We start from the raw sequence: 24,264 nt of genomic DNA on the forward strand, positions 1-24,264 counted from the left end.
CAAGATTTTTTTCTAAAGATTTATTTAGAAACTAAATGAATATTTTTCTAAATAGGTGAATTGGTTTGATAGTATAAGAAAAATTTATTTAGAATAGTTTTATCGTGAGTAAGCATTTTTTTTGTTTACACAAACTATTTTGTCAAATGTGCACAAAGAAAAATTGAACAAGAATACTTTAGAAATACTATATATGTAAGAGGAGAAAAAGTAAAACAACCAAGTGGAAATATATAAAAAGAACAAAAAAGGGCAAAAGCACTGGAAAATCACAAATATAGGAGTCTAGCTGCATGGGTTACTTGATATCATGTTTATTTAACATTTTTTCACTCTACCTTGTAGCTTGCATCAAAACACACTAATGTCCTTATCCATTTTTTATTTCGTCAAGTATTCATTTCACATTTAAGATGAGAGGGACTGAATCAGTAGCCATTGCTAGCTAAATAATAGGCGGCAGAACCGTGTTATTAGGCCAACCTTCTTGAGAGACTCTTTTATCAGACGTGCTGTCGGGCGCCAAATGATATATATCGCTTGTACCGGGCATTACCTAGAGCTTGCCTGCAGAACCGTCTTGATTTATTTTATTATTTTTGGCTTTTTGTTTATTCCCCTTTTGCTGTTCTTCTTTTTCTATTTTTTCTGTTTCTTTAGTTTTCTTTTGATTTTCTTTTTTTACTTTTTTTACTTTTTCATTTAGAGAATTAATATTAGACATGACTTTTTAATCACACGGTTATGGTCACGTAGCACGGTTTTATAATAACCGATTCCTAAATGTGAGCCAATAATAGTAACGATACAATTTGTATATAGAAAGTAAACCCTGGCCACTCCATGGCATATTCATCATGGAACCTACAAAGGACGCATATAAACTCCATTTTTTTTCCCTTTTTGCTTTCGTGTAGGAGGCGCATGACTCCATGGATGACCAGCCATCATTTTTTCTGTGACGTTGACCGTCACTAACAATTACGATGATGCATTTGACCGGTCAACTATTCTGGCATGAAGACCCAATGAGATGCTGACATGGCTGCTACCAAGTGGGTCCAGACGTGGGTAATTTGGCTTCTTACATGTGGATCCAATGCCATACGCGGGCGACGGCATGCATACCTATCCCAATTTGTAGATGCGGTCAATTTATTATATATTGCAATTGGCGGGCATATTTGAAAATTTAATCATTTTTATAATTCGTATATGAATTTGTGCGAGATTTCAATTTTAATGCCAAGTCAGCTATCCTTACTCGATTAAATGACAGACAATTATCACACAGACTTTCTGAACCATTACAATAAAAAACCATGGGACAGAGCCACACAATAAAATTAGGCACATGGCGCATTTTCATGACCATCAAACAATGCACTAGTATGATGGGGTTTGTTTGCTCAGCTATAGACATGGGATCCTGGCGTCGCAATCGTGGCGATGTACTTAAGCGTCCTATCAAGATCATTAAGCTTCTTTCGATAGCTAACGTTTTCTCTTTCTTAGCATTCTTGATGACTTCAAGTTCTCCCTTCTGGTTGCGCCAACCTCGGTTTGTGTCAGTGGTGGCCGCCCGGTGGCGCGAGGCGCGTGATGCCCCCCATCGCGCCCTTTCGGCCGTTGACTCCTGACACTTTTGTGCTAAGCGGTCCCGGCAATTCATGAAAGGATGGGGTGCAAATGTGGGCCGTGACATTCGCGAGCGTAAGAAAGCCCTTCTTGAGGCCATCCAGGCCCTCGATCTGCGGGCTGATGCCGCAGGCCTCTCTGCTGAGGAGTGGATGCTTAGGTACGACCTGGAAGACTAGCTCACGGTCATCTACACGGACGAGGAGGCCTACTGGCGCTTGCGAGGTACGCAGAATTGGGTCCTCAAGGGGGATGCCAATACCGCCTACTTCCAGGCCATTGCCAACGGTCGTCGTCGCCGTAATTCCATCCCGCTTCTCTGGGACGGCGAGACCCTCCTGCAGCTGCCAGAGGACATCCGGGCCCATGTAGTCGGCTTTGACAGAGACCTATTCTCTGCCTCCCCTCGGGGAGGTCTTGCCCTGGCGCAAGACATCTGGCCGGCCCACAGTTGTGTCTCTCCTGCGGACAACGCGGCCCTTACGGCCCCGTTCTCTAAGGCTGAAGTGTGGGCGACAATTAAGGGTATGAACCCTTCTTCGGCCCCCGGTCCGGATGGCCTCCCAGTGAAGTTCTTCCAGACTTTCTGGGAGGTAATAAAACCGGAGGTGATGGCCTTGTCTGAGGAATTCTTTGTAGGGTCCATTGACCTCGCCAGGCTGGACTTTGGGATCATCACCCTCATCCCCAAAGTAACTGGGGCTTCGGATATTCGCCAGTTTCGGCCGATTACGGTGATTAATGTCATCTTCCGCATCCTCGCGAGGGGGTACGCCCTTAGGGTGGCCCCCATTGCCGACGGGATCACTCATCCTGATCAGTCGGCATTTATTCAGGGCCAGTATATCCTTGACGGAGTTCTGGTTTTTCACGAAGCACTCCATGAGGTTCACTCCAAACACCTCAAGGCAGTCTTCCTGAAACTGGATTTCCACAAGGCGTATGACACGGTCAGTTGGCCCTTCCTTCGGGAATGCTTGCTGCGGAAGGGCTTCAACGACAGGTGGGTCTCCCGAGTGATGCAAATGGTATCCTCAGGCCGGACCGCGGTGAACATTAATGGCGAGGTTGGCCCATTCTTCCCCACATCTTGTGGGATGTGCCAGGGCGACCCCTTCTCACCGTTCCTCTTCAACATGGTTGTCGATGCTCTGACAGCCATCTTAGATAAAGCCAAGGCTGCGGGCCACATTAAGGGCATAGCCCCGCATCTAGTTGGGGGGGGGGAACGGGATCTCCCTCCTCCAATATGCGGATGACACCATTATCATGGTGGAAGGCTCGGCGACCGACATCATGAACTTGAAGTTCCTCCTGATATGCTTCCAGCAGATGTCTGGCCTCGGGATCAACTTCAATAAGAGTGTGGTAATGGTCTTGGGATACTCCCAAGACGAACGGCAGAGCATCACGGATCAGCTCAATTGCCAGCTTGGGTGTTTCCCCACGACCTATCTGGGGATCCCCATTAGTGATTTGAGGCTCACGGTGGCTGAGCTTCGCCCCACAGTTGGGAAGCTTCAACACCGCATCGAGGCTTGGCAGGGCCGATGTCTCTCGAAGGCGGCCCTGACAGTGCTTATTAACTCGTCCCTGGCCATCCTTCTCTTATTCATCATGAGCTTCTACAGCCTTCCTGAGACTCTGATCACGAGATTGCCATAGTTCAGGGGCGCTTCTTCTGGGCCGGCGAGGGCGACAAGTAGAAATACAACATGGTTCGTTGGTCGGAGATTTGTAAACCGCCCTACCAGGGTGGTCTCGGGATCATGTCCTCCAAACGCATGAACATTGCCCTCCTAACGAGATGGTTTTGGCGGATTGCCAACGGACAGGGTGGCCTGTGGCTTCACCTCATTCAGCAGAAATACCTCCGTGGCCAGCCTCTCACCTTCTGCCAGTGGTCTGGAGGTTCCTAGTTCTGGCAATCCATCATACAGCTCCTACCGATCCTCCGCATCGGCACCTTGATCGCGGTTGGATCGGGCACCTCCACGATGTTCTGGTTCCATAGATGGGCTGGAGACTTACCCCTCGCGGCACGTTTTCCCTACCTATTCTCCATCGCGGTTGACCCGCGGATCTCTGTCGCGACGACCCTTATTGACTTAGGGCAACTCGCGTTCCGGAGAGCGTTTGGCCTGCCTGAGAACGCGGACTGGCATGAGCTGCTGGAATGCATCGCGCTGCACGAACCTGATCTTGAGGTAGGAGAAGACCGTGCCAGGTGGCGTCTAGAGCCATCTGAGCAATTCTCCACTAAATCTCTATACCAGGCCATCACAGCTTCGCTGGGTCATGAGGTACACACCACCATCTGGGATATATGGCTCCCCTTGAAGATTAGGATTTTCTTGTGACAGTGGATTCGCGGCTGCCTCCCATCCGGCGTGGAGGTCCTGAAGCACAACGGCCCAGGGGATGGGCGATGCCCGCTCTGCGGGCCTGAAGAGGATTTGAACCATATCTTCTTCACATGCTTGTCCGCGCAGTTCCTATGGAGCTGTTTCCGTGAAATAGTGGGTGGAAGCAGGGACCACAACAACTTCCCCGCTCTTTTCGCGGAACTCCAGGCGTCAGCTCCCTCAATTCGCCACATTAGGTGGCTGATCATCGGGGTGCTAACCTGGACGCTGTGGACTGTTAGGAATAAACTTTTGATTCAGCGCATTCCTTTTCGACGTGCTACTGACGCTTTGTTCAAATGGTCTGGTTAGTTGCAGTTTTGGCGGCCGCTTAGCCGTCCCCGGGAGATAGACGCCATCACCTCCATCATCATCCAGCTTCGCTCGATGGCTCTCCTTATGGCTCCACCGCTTCCCCCACCAGCGCCGGAGCCGGATTAGATCTTCTACACCTCGCCACCGCCGTTATGTTTGTTGTGTGTGTCTTGCGCCGATGTTGGGCTTGTTGTGCTGTGCCCACAGCTGAACTTGGGTTTCGACTGTGTGTGTGTGTTCGTCGGAACTGCCTGCGGTGGCTGTGTGTGTGTGTTTTTGTGGTCGGAACCTTGTTAACTTTGTGCTCGATGGTTGCTTTTTTTATAAAGAGGGGAGAAAGCCTTTTTCGGTAAGGGAAGTGTTGATAGATTCAAGATGATTATGCAGATCTAACACGGCCATTATCAGGCATTCCATTTAGTCTTGCCGCTCTGGCAGAGCCTTCTTGACACCTTCAAGTATGTTTTTGCTAGTGTAAAAGTGTACGTAATCTTCACATATTGAAGTTCATGCTACGCACCTGGCACGACATGCTTCATGTTCTTGCTGCTGCTCTTCTAGGTCCATCTTGACAGCTTCAAGTTCTAGTTGTTGCTCTGCTAGGGTCTTCTTAACGGCTCCAAGTTCTATTTTCTGCTCACCTAGGGCCTTCTTCATAGCATGAAGTTCCTACTGCTGTACAACCAATGTGTGCTCGACTGCTTCTTTTGCTTCATGGTGCACCACCACCACATTGTTGATAGCTTCAGGTTACTGTTTCTGGACCCCAATACTTGCAAGAAAGTCATCATTTGAGAATCCTTGCTTTCCTACAAAATAATATATACGGAGGTTACAACATATGGATGAATTCCAAAATATATATGCACATGCCGCAATACACAGAGGTAGGGTAAATAAAGATAATTACATGTAAATTTTATAAAACATGTGAACATTCTTAGGAAAAAAGAAAATCATTTTCTAAATACATGAGTATCTATTATAAATTATATGGATATTTGTCTAGATAGTTCATGAATCATTTTTGAAAGTACAATAATTTTTTATTTAGAATAGTCAAACACTTTCTAAATTCAATTACATATTTTTAAATGAGTGGGCACTTATTTTTGTACAGGAACTATTTTTTCAACAACAACAACAAAGCCTTTAGTCCCAAACAAGTTGGGGTAGGCTAGAGGTGAAACCCATAAGATTTCGCAACCAACTCATGGCTCTGGCACATGGATAGCAAGTTTCCACGCACCTCTGTCCATAGCTAGCTCTTTGGTGATACTCCAATCCTTCAGGTCTCTCTTAACAGACTCCTCCCATGTCAAATTTGGTCTACCCCGCCCTCTGTTAACATTCTCCGCATGCTTTAGCCGTCCGCTATGCACGGGAGCTTCTGGAGGCCTGCGCTGAATATGCCCAAACCATCTCAGACGATGTTGGACAAGCTTCTCTTCAATTGGTGCTACCCCAACTCTATCTCGTATATCATCATTCCGGACTCTCGATCCTTCCTCGTGTGGCCACACATCCATCACAACATACGCATCTCCGCCACACCTAACTGTTGAACATGTCGCCTTTTAGTCGGCCAACACTCAGCGCCATACAACATTCCGGGTCAAACCGCTGTCCTGCAGAACTTGCCTTTTAGCTTTTGTGGTACTCTCTTGTCACAGAGAATGCCAGAAGCTTGGCGCCACTTCATCCATCCGGCTTTGATTCGATGGTTCACACCTTCATCAATACCCCCATCCTCCTACAACATGGACCCCAAATACCGAAAGGTGTCCTTCTGGGGTACCACCTGGCCATCAAGGCTAACCTCCTCCTTCTCACACCTAGTAGTACTGAAATCGCACATCATATACTCGGTTTTAGTTCTACTAAGCCTAAACCCTTTCAATTCCAAGGTTTGTCTCCATAACTCTAACTCCTATTTACCCCCGTCCGACTATCGTCAACTAGCACCACATCATCCACAAAGAGCATACACCATGGGATATCTCCTTGCATATCCCTTGTGACCTCATCCATCACCAATGCAAAAAGATAAGGGCTCAAAGCTGACCCCTAATGCAGTCCTATCTTAATCGGGAAGTCATCAGTGTCGACATCACTTGTTCGAACACTTGTCACAACATTATCATACATGTCCTTGATGAGGGTAATGTACTTTGCTGGGACTTTGTATTTCTCCAAGGCCCACCGCATGACATTCCGCGGTATCTTATCATAGGCCTTCTCCACGTCAATGAACACCATATGCAAGTCCTTCTTTTGCTCCATATATCTCTCCATAAGTTGTCGTACCAAGAAAATGGCTTCCATGGTCGACCTCTGATACGTCCATTTTGCATGATGCTTTTATATCGATATTTATTGCATTATGGGTTGTTATTACACATTATGTCACAATACTTATGCCTATTCTCTCTCATTTTACAAGGTTTACATGAAGAGGGAGAATGCCGGCAGCTGGAATTCTGGGCTGGAAAAGGAGCAAATATTAGAGACCTATTTTGCACAGCTCCAAAAGTCCTGAAACTTCACGGAGGCACGTTTTGGAATATATAAAAAATACTGGAGAAAGAATCAACCAGAGGGGGCCCACACCCTGGCCACGAGGGTGGGGGCGCGCCCCCTGCCTCGTGGGCCCCCTGGCAGGCCTTCGATGCCCATATTCTGCTATATGAAGTCTTTCACCTTGGAAAAAATCATAAGCAAGCTTTCGGGACGAAACACCGCCGCCACGAGGCAAAACCTTGGCGGAACCAACCTAGGGCTCCGTTGGAGCTGTTATGCCGGGGAGACATCCCTCCGGGAGGGGGAAATCATCACCATCGATCCTCTCAGCGGGAGGTGGTCAATCTCCATCAACATCTTCACCAGCACCATCTCCTCTAAAACCCTAGTTCATCTCTTGTATCCAATCTTTGTCCCAAAACCTCAGATTGGCACCTGTGGGTTGCTAGTAGTGTTGATTACTCCTTGTAGTTGATGCTAATTGGTTTATTTGGTGGAAGATCATATGTTCAGATCCTTAATGCATATTAATACCCCTCTGTTTATGAACATGAATATGATTTGTGAGTAGTTACGTTTGTTCCTGAGAACATGGGAGAAGTCTTGCTATAAGTAGTCATGTGAATTTGGTATTCGTTCGATATTTTGATAAGATGTATGTTGTCTTTCCTCTAGTGGTGTTATGTGAACGTCAACTACATGACACTTCACCATTGTTTGGGCCTAGAGGAAGGCATTGAGAAGTAATAAGTAGATGATGGGTTGCTAGAGTGACAAAAGCTTAAACTCTAGTTTATGCGTTGCTTCGTAAGGGGCTGATTTGGATCCATATGTTTCATGCTATGGTTAGGTTTACCTTAATACTTCTTTTGTAGTTGCGGATGCTTGCAATAGGGGTTAATCATAAGTGAGATGCTTGTCCAAGGAAGGGCAGTACCCAAGCACCGGTCCACCCACATATCAAATTATCAAAGTAACGAACGCGAATCATATGAGCGTGATTTAAACTAGCTTGACGATAATTCCCATATGTCCCCGGGAGCGTTTTCCTTCATATAAGAGTTTGTCCAGGCTTGTCCTTTGCTACAAAAAGGATTGGGACATCTTGCTGCAGCTTATTTACTTTGATTACTTGTTACCCGTTACAAATTACCTTATCACAAAACTATCTGTTACCGATAATATCAGTGCTTGCAGAGTATACCGTACTGAAAACCGCTTGTCCTTTCCTTCTGCTCCTCGTTGGGTTCGACACTCTTACTTATCGAAAGGACTACGATAGATCTCCTATACTTGTGGGTCATCAAGACTCTTTTCTGGCGCCGTTGCCAGGGAGTGAAGCGCCTTTGGTAGGTGGAATTTGGTAAGGAAAAAATTATATAGTGTGCTGAAATTTACTGTCACTTGTTACTATGGAACATAATCCTTTGAGGGGCTTGTTCGGGGTATCTTCACCCCGGCCAATAGAGCAAAGAGTTGCTCCTCAACCTACTGAACCTGCCGATACAAACACACACACACACACACACACACACACACACACAAGGCCGGATACAAGGACGCTGATAACAGCAACACTACCCCGACAAAATCCTAGCCAACATCAGATGAACATAATAAGCACTACTACGAAGATGTCGGGGCCCTCAACCGTGGGCGGGCCACCGCGAGGAGGAGAAGTCGTGTAGGACGAACAATGAGCTCCAAAGCGACGCCTTCAGCAAGGGAACGACACCATTGTGTCGCCACCGCCCAATCCAAGGATTAGAGTTTCCCCCGGAGCACTCCGACGACAAATGAGATGCCGCGACGGCGCCTTCAAGAAGAGGACGACGCTAGAACGCCGGTGCCGTCGGCCTGGCAAAGCAGAACGGGTTTTCACCACCGGCAGGGGCACCCTGCCCCTTCCCGAAGTCCCGTGCCACCACCGGCAGGCCTCGCGCGCACCACCACACCATGGCGCCACCCCGACCCGACAAGCGCGTCGCTGAGTCCAAAGAAGAGGGAGGGAGCTCACCCGAGTCCGACGCTGATGAACCGCCGCCGGAGAGACCCGCAGTTGCCGCGCGCATATCAGACAACCACCAGGCCACAGCAGCGCCGCTGCAGACCACCCCACTCCGAGGTCAAGACCGACCTCAGCCACCGTCCCGCGCCGCCCGCCGCCATCCAGGAGCCGGATCCGGGAGGGTCGGGCCGGATCCGCGCCAGCACGCCACTGCCCAGATCGGGAATCCCAGCGGCCGCCACACCACAAACGAGCCTGCCACTCGACATCGTGTCCCCACCAGGCAACCCCGCCGCCGAACTCCGAGCACGCCGCCGCGCCGCCGGCCCTGCCAAAGACCGGCGCCCCCACTCGACCGGCTGTCTCACGCCAGCCGCGGAGCACGAGGGCGAGGAAGAAGAGGCCCCGCCGCCGCCCCCACCGACCGGGCTTCGCCCGACGGCGTCGCTGGGCGGCGGCGAGGGAGGAGAGCAGAGGAGAGGGAGGACAGGTCACGGCAGCTAGGGTTCACCCCGGTCGCTCGCAAGAGCGACACGGGAGAGGAGGGGAGAGGGATTATATCCCGTGATGCCCTGTACGTTTTGAGGGGAAATGGGTACTTGGATTTGGATAGATGAAACAATCAAGCACCTTTTCAATCACGAACAGAGAAACTGAAACACTAACCATTACTGATAAAAAAAACCTAACCATTACATACGTAATACAAAATGAATATATGGAGAAAAAAATGGAGAAATTAATCAATTCGGCTGCTGCACACGGATTAATTGCTTGTTCATCATCACAATACAATTAGCAAGACACCTTTTGTGCCATGACAATGACATACATCAAAGCTAAGCAAGACTAGTACATCATCTCTTGGATCATCTCCTGGATGCAGGTTTCGGAGTTCTTCATCACGCACTCGGCCCTCACGTGGTGAAAGGATCCACTCTCCTAGACTAGTACAGTCGTGTCGTCGCACAAGCCGAGCAGCTCATCTAACGTGCACCGGAAGGCCTCGTCTTCATCATCTGCAGCACTAGTGCCTTCTTGGACTTCGCCGTCGAGTTTGCCGGGCAAGAACCCCTGCGCCACCACAGCGTCATGGAGCACGGGAAAATCTTGAAGCATGTCGTCGGTGAAGAACCCGCCTGGATCCACGCTTCCGTCGTCCACAGCTCCGGGCGGCAAGAACGTCTCGCCTTCGTCGGACATGAACCAGCGCCCATACTCGTGAAGCATCCCGGGTTGTTGGACGATCGGCGGTTCCTGGCGGCGTGGGGTTTGGGGACGTGGAGCATCCGGGTGCTGGACGTCGGCGGCCTTCCTTTTCCTGGAACCGGGAGCATTGATTACCTCGTGGTATGTGGTCTCGCTCCTGTGACGAGACACGCAGACCTTGCAGAGCACCAAGCCGTCTTGCTTGTCATCGCTGTACTCGTTCATGCACCAGCCGATCCTGATCCTCTCTTTCTCTCCCGGCAACTTCTTGACGTAGCTGAGGTTTCGTCTATGGCCTACGAGTTTACCTTGGTTGTCTAGCACGGGTATCCCGCCCTTCTCCGAGTGCCAGTAGTAACCCTCGCCGGCGTCGGCCACGCCACGCTGTCGCCTCCCGCCACCGCGGCCGCCTTTGGTCTGGTGACGACGGGCAGGGGTGAAGAAGTACCAGACGCCCCCTTTCCCGTCGCCCTTGTCCGTTCCTTGCGCGTGTTGATACATCTCGACGAGGTCGCCGGGGGCGGCGGAGTAGGCGTCGAACTCGTGGATGAGGCGGCTGGCGAAGAAGGCGTCGGCGATCCGTGGGCGGAGGAACTTGGTGATCAGCTCGTGCTCGGCTGGGTCGAAGGCGTAGCCGGCGGGAGGATCCAGCTTGCCGTCGGCCATCGCAGAGCTAGCTACGCACGTACGAGATGGATCAAGTAGCTAGGTATGTACGTGTAACCCTGAACTCGCTAGCTGCTTGCCATCTGGGTACCTAGCTTATATAGATGGATCGACAGCGAGCCCGCCCGGGATTCAGTTTCCTTGACCGGTCATACGTACGTGTCCTAAGCAATCCGTACATGAAATGGATTAGTACAGCAATCCGTACATAAAATGGACTAGTGCAGCACGCCCCATGATGCTCCGTCGCGGCACCGACCTTGCTCCATTGCAGCTCGCGTCGGTGCACCTTGCCGCTCGGTAATACTCAGCATGCTTCGACGGACATGGTGATGCTACGAGGCGTGCTACATCGACCGCCGCGATGGCGCTTTGACGGCCACGACAATGCTTCAATGGCAGACTTCGACGGTCGCGGTGATGCTACGGGACGTGCTTCGACGACCATGGCAATGGTGCGGCAACATGCTTCTAACGTCGGTGTTGTACTTGGATGGCAGCGATGATGTTGTGACGACATGGTTGGACAGCCACGACGTCCTGCTTCGACAACCATGATGATGTTGCGGCAACGTGTTCCAGGGCCACGAAAGTGTTGCAATGATGGACATGGCTGCACCAACGATAATGCAACGACTGCAGCGGTGCAGCAATGGTGACCCGGCTGCTTCGATGATGCTACGATGGCATGCGTCGAAGAAGGTGGTGGCGTCAATGGTGCTACTCTAAACATTAGCAACCTTCACTTTACCACAATCAGCATCGAGAAAGATGGTGTTCTAGTATTTGTACCATCACATGTGTAGTTACCTAGCAAAATCACTGCATATGGAGTACGTTAAAAAAGATCATTTAAATAGGCAGTTGTCCGAACGCTACCACATGTCACGAACTTTGGATACTTTTGCGTGTGGAAGACAGAGCATTCGCTACCTTCCTGTGTGGGAGATAGCGCTCGCGCCACACGATCATGTGGGATCGGACGGCTCCGGACGTGATGGATAAAGACAAGAAATCATCCGACTTATTTAAAACATTTTCCCTCGCCGAATGCTCATCTTTTACTCGCAATGGCCACTTGTCGGTTAGCCTGGTTGACGCATTTCTGTTTGTTTGTGACTTTGCAGTGTTTTTGCTGCTTTATTTGTTCTTTTATATATTTTTACTGGCCTTTCTTATTTTATCAACTTATGATTATTTTATTATATTATAAAAAATATGTCTGTTTTATTCTAGGTAATGCTTTTTATTTGCACTATTGACAGAAATAGTTCGTATTAAAAAGGTCCTTACTCATTTCAAAATATATAATACATTTGAAATTTGTTAATATATTCTAAATAAAATGTTCTTGTACTTTTGAATATGATTTACCTATTTCGAAAAATATTCATTTAGTTCGTAAAAAAATCTTTTATTCAAAACGAAATTACATGTATTCGCAAAGAGTGTTCACATATTTCTAAAAATGTCCATGTAATTATTAAAGTATTCTCACATTTAAAAATATATTCACATAAGTTTGGAAAATAATCATTTAGGACATAAAATAGAAAATACACTTGAATTTTTTTATCGCGTATTTAAAAAAAATACTCATCATATATTAAATAAATTTCATTGTGTAAAAAAATATTCATCATTTATTTAAAATACATACGTTGGTCATGTGTACTGTTATTTTCTAATTGCATAAGTAAAATAAGTAAGAAGAAAATCACAGAAAATAAAGAAAGAGAAAAATGTGGGAAAAGAACAACAAATAATAGGGAAATGAAAAAAGAGGCAAAGATAATTAAAAGAATTCAAGAAAAAAATTGATTAAAAAAACCCACAAGAAACTAGTCGAAAACAAGAAAAAAAGATAATATCATGAACAAAAATCAGGTAGATACACCAAGAAGAGAGCCATGTGTTCAACGAACCTAAAAGTAACCAGTACATCGCATGTGCGTATCGGGCCATGGCCCGGGTGTTCTGCAGGCGAGCTCTAACTAAGAGCATCTCCACCCCCCCCCCACCCCCAGGACGTCCCCCACGACACCTTTTTAGGCTCGGTTTTACGCTCGGACCATCTTTTTGCCGAAAAACGGCCCAGCAACGCCCCCAGCGCCCCCACAGGACATCAAAATAGCGCCGGCAAACCCAGGAAAAAAGCAGCACGTTGGGGGCTTTTGGGGGCGCCGGCAGAAGTTTCGGCGAATCGTGTCTCACCACATGTCTTTTTTCTTGGCCCACTTAGTCATTTTCCTCACAAACTTTTGATTGGGGTGGGGTGTGGCTGAGAAGATGCCCTCCTCATGCACCCATATTTCGGCCGGATGAAGCATTTGGACCCCCAAGACACCTACTTTTTTGGTTCGGTGGTGTTCTTGGTGCTCCAACGGCTGGAGATGCTCTAATACTTGGTACAATCGATATATATATTATTTGCCACCCCGAAGCACGTCTAGTAAAAGAGTTTCTCAAGAAGGTTGGGCGAATGTGTGATAGCCCACCCTGAGATCTCCCAACCTTCTATATATATTATAGAAAAGAGTAAAAAAGACATGTTTAACCCTAAAACCGTACGAAAAGATAGTTATTGGCCAAGCTTGGCCTAAAAACGTGGATCTGCCGCTGGTTTTTAAGCTAGCAATGCCTACTGAGGCTGTCCTTCTATTATTAAGCGTAAATTAAATACTTGAGTAATTAAAAATTGGATAATGCCATCAGTGTGTTTTGACGCAAGCTAGAAGGTAGAGTATTTTTAAAGTTAAATATACATGTATCAAGTAACCGGTGCAGCTAGACTCGCATGATCGAGATAAACATTTATTTTGTAACCCTACCAAGTAATTAATAAACGAATACATTTGCTAAGGATTACAGTAATTCTAATGCACAGACGGTTGAATTGTTTTTACGTTTTTATCAATATTTTCTTTAATGTTTTTTATCCATCTCTTTGAAGTTTTTATTTTCTTTTTAAATTGTAGTTTTGTTATTTATTTATCGAGGTATTCATTTATATTTTGTTATTTTTATATGCACAATCACGAAAAAAAGCCACGACTCCGCGTGCACTATGTCACCTCCCTCTGTTAAGCCCCTATTCCCTCACTCATTCATTCAAACTAGATGACACCCCGCACATTGTTGCGGGAACTGTTGTAGGAAAAATGGGATATGTTAGACAAATGAAATATAAATAATTTGGATATGCTTTCAGCCATATCGTTTCTTGGCTAAATTAAAACCATTTCATGAGATTGAACAATGCAGAACTGGCTAGAAAAAATACATAACATTTCCTTTAAAAAATATTAAAATTAGTGGTTTCAGTTCCCACTGGCAAAATATCGTGGCCCTGACAAACATTTGTGCATCAAATTGCCCACAAAGAATAAAAAATATAGCACAAATCAAATTGGCATTGGAGATTTGCTTCAGATGTGGTAATGATTCTTCTTATGTGCCCGCATCATAACTCACTACTTATCGTCATGGTGAAGAAAACAAACAATCACCTCCATTAATAGGAACTGAGTGCTGGCACTTGAAAAGTGGGAAAAATAATAGTGTGTAAGAGTTGATGACAGCGAGAACATAAATTGCCAATTCAGTTTGTCCCATAATTTCTGCACATAAAAAGCCGAACCACTCCTACATTTAGTGAAGGCAACATTATACAACAATTAGCATGAAAAAAAATCATGATGAAATAAAATGGTGATGCAATTTTGACTTCATAAGGCAAGACCATTCAAGGGAGAAATCTTTTGAACATAGCACGATGATGATCTTTTGGTCAATAACTGAACATGACAATTCATAAGCATATTATGCATTCAATATTCTATTCTAGATAATATTTTAAGTCTGAAATATCCATGGTTTGGGAAGTCAGGATGACCTGTTCCAAAACAAAGGCATGTACGTAAACCGAACAAATATGAAAATGAAGAGAGAATGGTGAAGTATGTATCTTACTGATTCCGCAAAGGTGAACATAATTAGATTAAAGGTGTTGAACTGAAGTAGTTATATAAGGGTCAAAGGATAAAAATCAATAAGGAAAATTAAAGGAGGGCATGTTCTTATGTATATAGAATTGAATGAAGATTTGCTTCAGAGGTGGTAATGATTCTTCTTAGTTGCCCACGCCACAGTACTATTTTAAGGCCATGCAAGACTAATGAGAGTTGAATGAAAGAAATAGGCTGACCGTCCTTCGACTATTTTTGTATCATCTTCCTTCAACTTCTCTAAATAGGCTGACCGTCCTTCGACTATTTTTGTATCATCTTCCTTCAACTGCTCAGACCAATACTTGTCAACACTTTCGGGTGTGCATATATGCGGAAGTAACTCACAACATTAAAACATGAGAATGATTGGAAGCGAACTAATCCAGACAAAAGCTTTCTTTACCCCGTAAGTCAGACCAAAGTAACCTGCGAATATCAAGATATTTTGATTATTCTGAAATATGTTCAGAACACATCAGTAATTAAAAATAGAAGATGTATTGCACATCAAAGAAGATTATGGATATCATACCATCAAAAGAGATTTATGCATTTTGTAAGACAATTTCTTCAGAGGTCTCCTTTAGCAAGGGACGATAGAGTCTGTGTAGATTATGTAATCGTACCAACAAAATGGCTCAGCAAGAGTCACCTTTAGTGGATGGTCACAAAGAAATTCAGTAACATTAGTGATTCAACCTGCTAAAGAAAATAAGGTCAATAACAAATATGCATCTTGAAAGTAGTATTTGGTATCTCGGGTGTACCTATATATGTTCTTTAGTCTTGACTGCTAGCGTCTCTTCTCCTCTCAGCAGATCATAATGCAGTTGTCTCGAAAAACTATTTGAAGCAGCAGCTCTCCTCCTCCTGACCATGTCTACACTTCCGTTGGCTGCTGCTACTACTTTTCATGAAGTTAACACAATGTTTAATAAATAAAAAGAAATTTCATGAATTTACGAAAACCAGTGGACTAAGGATTGCTATGACGGGAAAAATTAACAAAACCTATTTTTTCTTTTGATTTTGCAGTGTTTTGCTGTTTTATTTGATCTTTTTATTTATTTTTACTTGGTTATTTTTCTTTTTCTCCTATTGTATTTATTTAATATATAAAATAATGAGTGAATTCCGGTTTTTACCCCCTATTTTGCCATTTTTGACACTAATTACCCCGTTTAGTGGGATTTTATCCATTTTACCCCATTTAGCAAAAGTGTTACCTCAATTTACCCCGTGGTGAACATATGTGGACCAGCGAAGAATAAGTATATGTTTCCTGAGATACTATAGTGCAATCATATCGAGCCTAGCTTATCAGAAGAAGCTAGGGCGGTGCGGTTCGGCGTGCAGAAAAAGCATCAAGAAAAAACCTGTCGATGTGGCATCTAGCTAGACCTTACAATTGGGACCCATCGGTCAGAACACTCATAAATTTTAAACATGGTGAACTGTGGCAACACTTTTGCTAAATAATGTAAAATGGATGAAATTCTGCTAAATAGGGTAATTGGTGTAAAAAATGTCAAAATAGAGGGTAAAAACCAGAATTCACTCTAAAAATATTCTAAACTATTCTGGTTCAATTTTTTGATTCAATGAAACTGATCCATGTTGATTAAATGAAACTGATGCATATGCAATGATACGCATGGATGCTGATTAAACAAAACATATGCATATCAATCTTCGTATGGGTGCGCGGACCTTTTTCTTTTCGATTGCCTAGCAACTTAATAATTGATTGATGCATCTCAACCTTGGTATCACGGCGACCAAAACCGTGGATTCCTTGCCCTTCACTCCATCAGATCACCACCGGCCAACATTCCTCGCTCATGTCTAGTCTTCTTTCCTCTGCCTCCGCCTCCACGCACTCCTCCTTAGATATAATTAAACCAAACTGACCGCCCCATGGTGGCCCCCATCCTTGTCGGCATGAAATCCAATGCAACGTGCGGAGCAAGTAGTCATCCCTCCCTTGTGGCGAGCTCGGCGCCGTGTGTGGATGAGGCCGTAGGTATTCGCATACCAGGAGCACAAGACCATGTCAAGGAGTGGAGAGGAGGTCTATATGGAATGTTGTGTTGGCCAGAGACCACCAAACACATGTCACATGATCACATAACCCCTACCCACCCTAAATCATTGGTTCAGTGGCCAGAACCCCAACTGACCATAGCTCGATGTCTGGACCATGTCAAGGCACATGGAGAGAGAAGGGAGACTAGGGACTCACCAGAACTAACTCGCTATCTGGATCAGCTTGAAAGTTGACTACACGAGGATTGTATCAGCTTCCCTCCTTGACACTCTGACTTCCAGGGTTGTTTTTCCCCTTTAGCTCTCGTCATAATCAAAGAAACAACGATGTTAGATCTCTCTCAAATGAACATAACAAGAGACAGAAAAATATAGTTTGTGTTCAGCGGAGATAAAGATTATGCACCACTCATATAGCTGGTGAGGATATAATAGTAGCGAGCTACTCCACAACAGTTTAAGCAATCGTAATATTAACCAAACCACAAACAAAACCTATGTTCTGGAACCCATTCATCATCACCTAAGAAATAGCAAATTGCACAACACCTACACTACTCATGCGTGGGTAAAGTATCAAATATCTTCATCTAGTCTAAGTAGATAGTACCAAGGGTTATTTAGCAAGCCTATGTAAAGAGTTGCAATTCCCAAATTCCGGCATCAAGAGATATGCCCATAACAATCACATCCATTTGTTAAACATATATAATAGCATGACTAAAGGCTCTAATTATTAATAGGAGCATTAATATTGACCCCAGGTAAATGTGGAGCGATACAAAAGCAGCTACGTATCATCCAATGGCCTAGAATTGTCAACATCGAACGAAAACATGCCATCCTATTCAAACTGGCTAATTACAAGTAGGGAAAATCATATCTAGCAGACTATCATCACCAAAATCATAAGCAGGACAGTGCACCATGACAATATCATAATCATGACTTCAAAAGGTTAGGATAACTAAACAACATGCATCTTGACTAATATGTTTTTTCATAGAAGTTACAGCCTTACCAAGCCACTCAACCGATTTGAAACACCACGACATGTGTGGCCCATGCAGGTCCTTGCTGGCAGTCGCTGCGGGGTCATGGGAATTCAGATTGGCTCCGACGTGATCTACATGTCGGAACCGAACTTCATCGTCGACGTCGGCATCTGTGTTGCTGGCTCAACTGGTCACCTTTCCTGGACCAAGGACTACGCTTCGCGTCAAATCATCATGATCAGGCGGGTGCCTTCATCATCAACTCTGATCCTAGCCGAAGTCATAGAGGAATTCGTCCATGGAGCTTGGGGGCTCAACGTCAACATTGCCCTCGTGTGATCATGCCGTTTTTGTTGAACAACGGATTGTGTTCACCTTCTCCGCCTCCTCGAGTGTCGCTTTGATGATTGCTTCGGTGAAATTGTGTGGAATTGAGTCTACAACAACCTTGTAAAATTTCCTCGCGTTCCTATGGAGGTATCTCCGGCAATCTCCGACATACCGGAGCCCAATCGAATCTGGACGGGAATCTGGATGACTTTGTGGCGAGGAGTCTAGCGTCCATCCCGGACATCCGTTGGAAAATCCAACTGTTCATCGGTTGCGCAATTCCTATGTTGACCACCACTCAAATTTCAGCTTGGTCCGACCGTTCAAACTCTAGGGAACGTCCGAGTAGTAAATCAATTCTCTGATATGTTTTCTGCGCGCAAACAAATCTGACCCGAGTTCATCTTTTCATGAACGGGTTATCGGACATCCTTTTTGAATGAAATTGCTACTGCTGGTACACGTATGCCTACGGCCTCGTCCACACACGGCGCAGAGCTCGCTAGCACAGAGGGACGGCGGCCTGCTCACCGCGTAGCATTGGATTTGATGCCGCCAAGGATGGGGGCCTTCATGCTGTGGGCAGTTTGGTTTAATTAGGCGAAGGCAGAGCAGAGGAAAGAAGACTAGACAAAAGTGAGGGAGGTCGGGAGGTGGTGTTTTGAGGGAGTGAAGGGCGAGGCGTCCATGGCTTGGTCACCGTGATACCAAGATTGAGATGCTTCAATCAATTATTAAGCTAGCAGGCAAACGGAAAGAAAAAGGTATGCATCAGTTTCGTTTTTATTAGTTTTGCCTTTTCTTTATTTCCCTCTTTTCCTTTTTTTTTCCTTTCCTGTCTTAGTTCTTTCATAATTTTTTTGTTTTGACTTATTATCCCTTTTCATTTAGAAAATGAACAACATGACTTTTTTATCATATGATTTACATATTTTAATCACCTGATGAATTTTTTTAACACACGATGAATGTTTTTTGATATACAATGGCTATTTTCTTAAATACAGATAATTTTTTTTAAGTGTATATTCTGTTTTATATGATTTCTTTTCAAAATTATGTGAATTGTTTCATAAGCATGGCTACTTTAACAATCACATGTACATTTTCTAAAATACATAAACACACTTTGTAAATTCAAGATTTTTTTCTAAAGATTTATTTAGAAACTAAATGAATATTTTTCTAAATAGGTGAATTGGTTTGATAGTATAAGAAAAATTTATTTAGAATAGTTTTATCGTGAGTAAGCATTTTTTTTGTTTACACAAACTATTTTGTCAAATGTGCACAAAGAAAAATTGAACAAGAATACTTTAGAAATACTATATATGTAAGAGGAGAAAAAGTAAAACAACCAAGTGGAAATATATAAAAAGAACAAAAAAGGGCAAAAGCACTGGAAAATCACAAATATAGGAGTCTAGCTGCATGGGTTACTTGATATCATGTTTATTTAACATTTTTTCACTCTACCTTGTAGCTTGCATCAAAACACACTAATGTCCTTATCCATTTTTTATTTCGTCAAGTATTCATTTCACATTTAAGATGAGAGGGACTGAATCAGTAGCCATTGCTAGCTAAATAATAGGCGGCAGAACCGTGTTATTAGGCCAACCTTCTTGAGAGACTCTTTTATCAGACGTGCTGTCGGGCGCCAAATGATATATATCGCTTGTACCGGGCATTACCTAGAGCTTGCCTGCAGAACCGTCTTGATTTATTTTATTATTTTTGGCTTTTTGTTTATTCCCCTTTTGCTGTTCTTCTTTTTCTATTTTTTCTGTTTCTTTAGTTTTCTTTTGATTTTCTTTTTTTACTTTTTTTACTTTTTCATTTAGAGAATTAATATTAGACATGACTTTTTAATCACACGGTTATGGTCACGTAGCACGGTTTTATAATAACCGATTCCTAAATGTGAGCCAATAATAGTAACGATACAATTTGTATATAGAAAGTAAACCCTGGCCACTCCATGGCATATTCATCATGGAACCTACAAAGGACGCATATAAACTCCATTTTTTTTTCCCTTTTTGCTTTCGTGTAGGAGGCGCATGACTCCATGGATGACCAGCCATCATTTTTTCTGTGACGTTGACCGTCACTAACAATTACGATGATGCATTTGACCGGTCAACTATTCTGGCATGAAGACCCAATGAGATGCTGACATGGCTGCTACCAAGTGGGTCCAGACGTGGGTAATTTGGCTTCTTACATGTGGATCCAATGCCATACGCGGGCGACGGCATGCATACCTATCCCAATTTGTAGATGCGGTCAATTTATTATATATTGCAATTGGCGGACATATTTGAAAATTTAATCATTTTTATAATTCGTATATGAATTTGTGCGAGATTTCAATTTTAATGCCAAGTCAGCTATCCTTACTCGATTAAATGACAGACAATTATCACACAGACTTTCTGAACCATTACAATAAAAAACCATGGGACAGAGCCACACAATAAAATTAGGCACATGGCGCATTTTCATGACCATCAAACAATGCACTAGTATGATGGGGTTTGTTTGCTCAGCTATAGACATGGGATCCTGGCGTCGCAATCGTGGCGATGTACTTAAGCGTCCTATCAAGATCATTAAGCTTCTTTCGATAGCTAACGTTTTCTCTTTCTTAGCATTCTTGATGACTTCAAGTTCTCCCTTCTGGTTGCGCCAACCTCGGTTTGTGTCAGTGGTGGCCGCCCGGTGGCGCGAGGCGCGTGATGCCCCCCATCGCGCCCTTTCGGCCGTTGACTCCTGACACTTTTGTGCTAAGCGGTCCCGGCAATTCATGAAAGGATGGGGTGCAAATGTGGGCCGTGACATTCGCGAGCGTAAGAAAGCCCTTCTTGAGGCCATCCAGGCCCTCGATCTGCGGGCTGATGCCGCAGGCCTCTCTGCTGAGGAGTGGATGCTTAGGTACGACCTGGAAGACTAGCTCACGGTCATCTACACGGACGAGGAGGCCTACTGGCGCTTGCGAGGTACGCAGAATTGGGTCCTCAAGGGGGATGCCAATACCGCCTACTTCCAGGCCATTGCCAACGGTCGTCGTCGCCGTAATTCCATCCCGCTTCTCTGGGACGGCGAGACCCTCCTGCAGCTGCCAGAGGACATCCGGGCCCATGTAGTCGGCTTTGACAGAGACCTATTCTCTGCCTCCCCTCGGGGAGGTCTTGCCCTGGCGCAAGACATCTGGCTGGCCCACAGTTGTGTCTCTCCTGCGGACAACGCGGCCCTTACGGCCCCGTTCTCTAAGGCTGAAGTGTGGGCGACAATTAAGGGTATGAACCCTTCTTCGGCCCCCGGTCCGGATGGCCTCCCAGTGAAGTTCTTCCAGACTTTCTGGGAGGTAATAAAACCGGAGGTGATGGCCTTGTCTGAGGAATTCTTTGTAGGGTCCATTGACCTCGCCAGGCTGGACTTTGGGATCATCACCCTCATCCCCAAAGTAACTGGGGCTTCGGATATTCGCCAGTTTCGGCCGATTACGGTGATTAATGTCATCTTCCGCATCCTCGCGAGGGGGTACGCCCTTAGGGTGGCCCCCATTGCCGACGGGATCACTCATCCTGATCAGTCGGCATTTATTCAGGGCCAGTATATCCTTGACGGAGTTCTGGTTTTTCACGAAGCACTCCATGAGGTTCACTCCAAACACCTCAAGGCAGTCTTCCTGAAACTGGATTTCCACAAGGCGTATGACACGGTCAGTTGGCCCTTCCTTCGGGAATGCTTGCTGCGGAAGGGCTTCAACGACAGGTGGGTCTCCCGAGTGATGCAAATGGTATCCTCAGGCCGGACCGCGGTGAACATTAATGGCGAGGTTGGCCCATTCTTCCCCACATCTTGTGGGATGTGCCAGGGCGACCCCTTCTCACCGTTCCTCTTCAACATGGTTGTCGATGCTCTGGCAGCCATCTTAGATAAAGCCAAGGCTGCGGGCCACATTAAGGGCATAGCCCCGCATCTAGTTGGGGGGGGGGGAACGGGATCTCCCTCCTCCAATATGCGGATGACACCATTATCATGGTGGAAGGCTCGGCGACCGACATCATGAACTTGAAGTTCCTCCTGATATGCTTCCAGCAGATGTCTGGCCTCGGGATCAACTTCAATAAGAGTGTGGTAATGGTCTTGGGATACTCCCAAGACGAACGGCAGAGCATCACGGATCAGCTCAATTGCCAGCTTGGGTGTTTCCCCACGACCTATCTGGGGATCCCCATTAGTGATTTGAGGCTCACGGTGGCTGAGCTTCGCCCCACAGTTGGGAAGCTTCAACACCGCATCGAGGCTTGGCAGGGCCGATGTCTCTCGAAGGCGGCCCCGACAGTGCTTATTAACTCGTCCCTGGCCATCCTTCTCTTATTCATCATGAGCTTCTACAGCCTTCCTGAGACTCTGATCACGAGATTGCCATAGTTCAGGGGCGCTTCTTCTGGGCCGGCGAGGGCGACAAGTAGAAATACAACATGGTTCGTTGGTCGGAGATTTGTAAACCGCCCTACCAGGGTGGTCTCGGGATCATGTCCTCCAAACGCATGAACATTGCCCTCCTAACGAGATGGTTTTGGCGGATTGCCAACGGACAGGGTGGCCTGTGGCTTCACCTCATTCAGCAGAAATACCTCCGTGGCCAGCCTCTCACCTTCTGCCAGTGGTCTGGAGGTTCCTAGTTCTGGCAATCCATCATACAGCTCCTACCGATCCTCCGCATCGGCACCTTGATCGCGGTTGGATCGGGCACCTCCACGATGTTCTGGTTCCATAGATGGGCTGGAGACTTACCCCTCGCGGCACGTTTTCCCTACCTATTCTCCATCGCGGTTGACCCGCGGATCTCTGTCGCGACGACCCTTATTGACTTAGGGCAACTCGCGTTCCGGAGAGCGTTTGGCCTGCCTGAGAACGCGGACTGGCATGAGCTGCTGGAATGCATCGCGCTGCACGAACCTGATCTTGAGGTAGGAGAAGACCGTGCCAGGTGGCGTCTAGAGCCATCTGAGCAATTCTCCACTAAATCTCTATACCAGGCCATCACAGCTTCGCTGGGTCATGAGGTACACACCACCATCTGGGATATACGGCTCCCCTTGAAGATTAGGATTTTCTTGTGACAGTGGATTCGCGGCTGCCTCCCATCCGGCGTGGAGGTCCTGAAGCGCAACGGCCCAGGGGATGGGCGATGCCCGCTCTGCGGGCCTGAAGAGGATTTGAACCATATCTTCTTCACATGCTTGTCCGCGCAGTTCCTATGGAGCTGTTTCCGTGAAATAGTGGGTGGAAGCAGGGACCACAACAACTTCCCCGCTCTTTTCGCGGAACTCCAGGCGTCAGCTCCCTCAATTCGCCACATTAGGTGGCTGATCATCGGGGTGCTAACCTGGACGCTGTGGACTGTTAGGAATAAACTTTTGATTCAGCGCATTCCTTTTCGACGTGCTACTGACGCTTTGTTCAAATGGTCTGGTTAGTTGCAGTTTTGGCGGCCGCTTAGCCGTCCCCGGGAGATAGACGCCATCACCTCCATCATCATCCAGCTTCGCTCGATGGCTCTCCTTATGGCTCCACCGCTTCCCCCACCAGCGCCGGAGCCGGATTAGATCTTCTACACCTCGCCACCGCCGTTATGTTTGTTGTGTGTGTCTTGCGCCGATGTTGGGCTTGTTGTGCTGTGCCCACAGCTGAACTTGGGTTTCGACTGTGTGTGTGTGTTCGTCGGAACTGCCTGCGGTGGCTGTGTGTGTGTGTTTTTGTGGTCGGAACCTTGTTAACTTTGTGCTCGATGGTTGCTTTTTTTATAAAGAGGGGAGAAAGCCTTTTTCGGTAAGGGAAGTGTTGATAGATTCAAGATGATTATGCAGATCTAACAGGGCCATTATCAGGCATTCCATTTAGTCTTGCCGCTCTGGCAGAGCCTTCTTGACACCTTCAAGTATGTTTTTGCTAGTGTAAAAGTGTACGTAATCTTCACATATTGAAGTTCATGCTACGCACCTGGCACGACATGCTTCATGTTCTTGCTGCTGCTCTTCTAGGTCCATCTTGACAGCTTCAAGTTCTAGTTGTTGCTCTGCTAGGGTCTTCTTAACGGCTCCAAG

General features: G+C 46.1%; 3 protein-coding genes across 3 annotated transcripts; 2 read left to right on the plus strand and 1 right to left on the minus strand.

Annotated features, from left to right (window-relative positions):
• The first annotated feature begins 2,249 nt into the window (after positions 1-2,249).
• LOC141023178 (uncharacterized) lies at positions 2,250-4,355 on the plus strand. The gene is made up of 4 exons (XM_073499518.1): positions 2,250-2,835; positions 2,918-3,006; positions 3,579-3,941; positions 4,002-4,355. The coding sequence occupies exons 1-4, from the start codon at positions 2,250-2,252 to the stop codon at positions 4,353-4,355; spliced, it is 1,392 nt and encodes a 463-aa protein (XP_073355619.1).
• A 4,924-nt stretch (positions 4,356-9,279) lies between these two features.
• Positions 9,280-10,928, minus strand: LOC141022719 (uncharacterized). Its single transcript, XM_073498977.1, has one exon. The coding sequence runs from the start codon at positions 10,759-10,761 to the stop codon at positions 9,829-9,831; it is 933 nt and encodes a 310-aa protein (XP_073355078.1). The 5' UTR covers positions 10,762-10,928; the 3' UTR covers positions 9,280-9,828.
• Positions 10,929-21,530: 10,602 nt separating this feature from the next.
• LOC141023179 (uncharacterized) lies at positions 21,531-23,637 on the plus strand. The gene is made up of 4 exons (XM_073499520.1): positions 21,531-22,116; positions 22,200-22,288; positions 22,861-23,223; positions 23,284-23,637. The coding sequence occupies exons 1-4, from the start codon at positions 21,531-21,533 to the stop codon at positions 23,635-23,637; spliced, it is 1,392 nt and encodes a 463-aa protein (XP_073355621.1).
• Positions 23,638-24,264: the final 627 nt, after the last annotated feature.

The sequence above is a fragment of the Aegilops tauschii genome, chromosome 5, assembly GCF_002575655.3.
Source record: "Aegilops tauschii subsp. strangulata cultivar AL8/78 chromosome 5, Aet v6.0, whole genome shotgun sequence".
NCBI lineage: Eukaryota > Viridiplantae > Streptophyta > Magnoliopsida > Poales > Poaceae > Aegilops > Aegilops tauschii.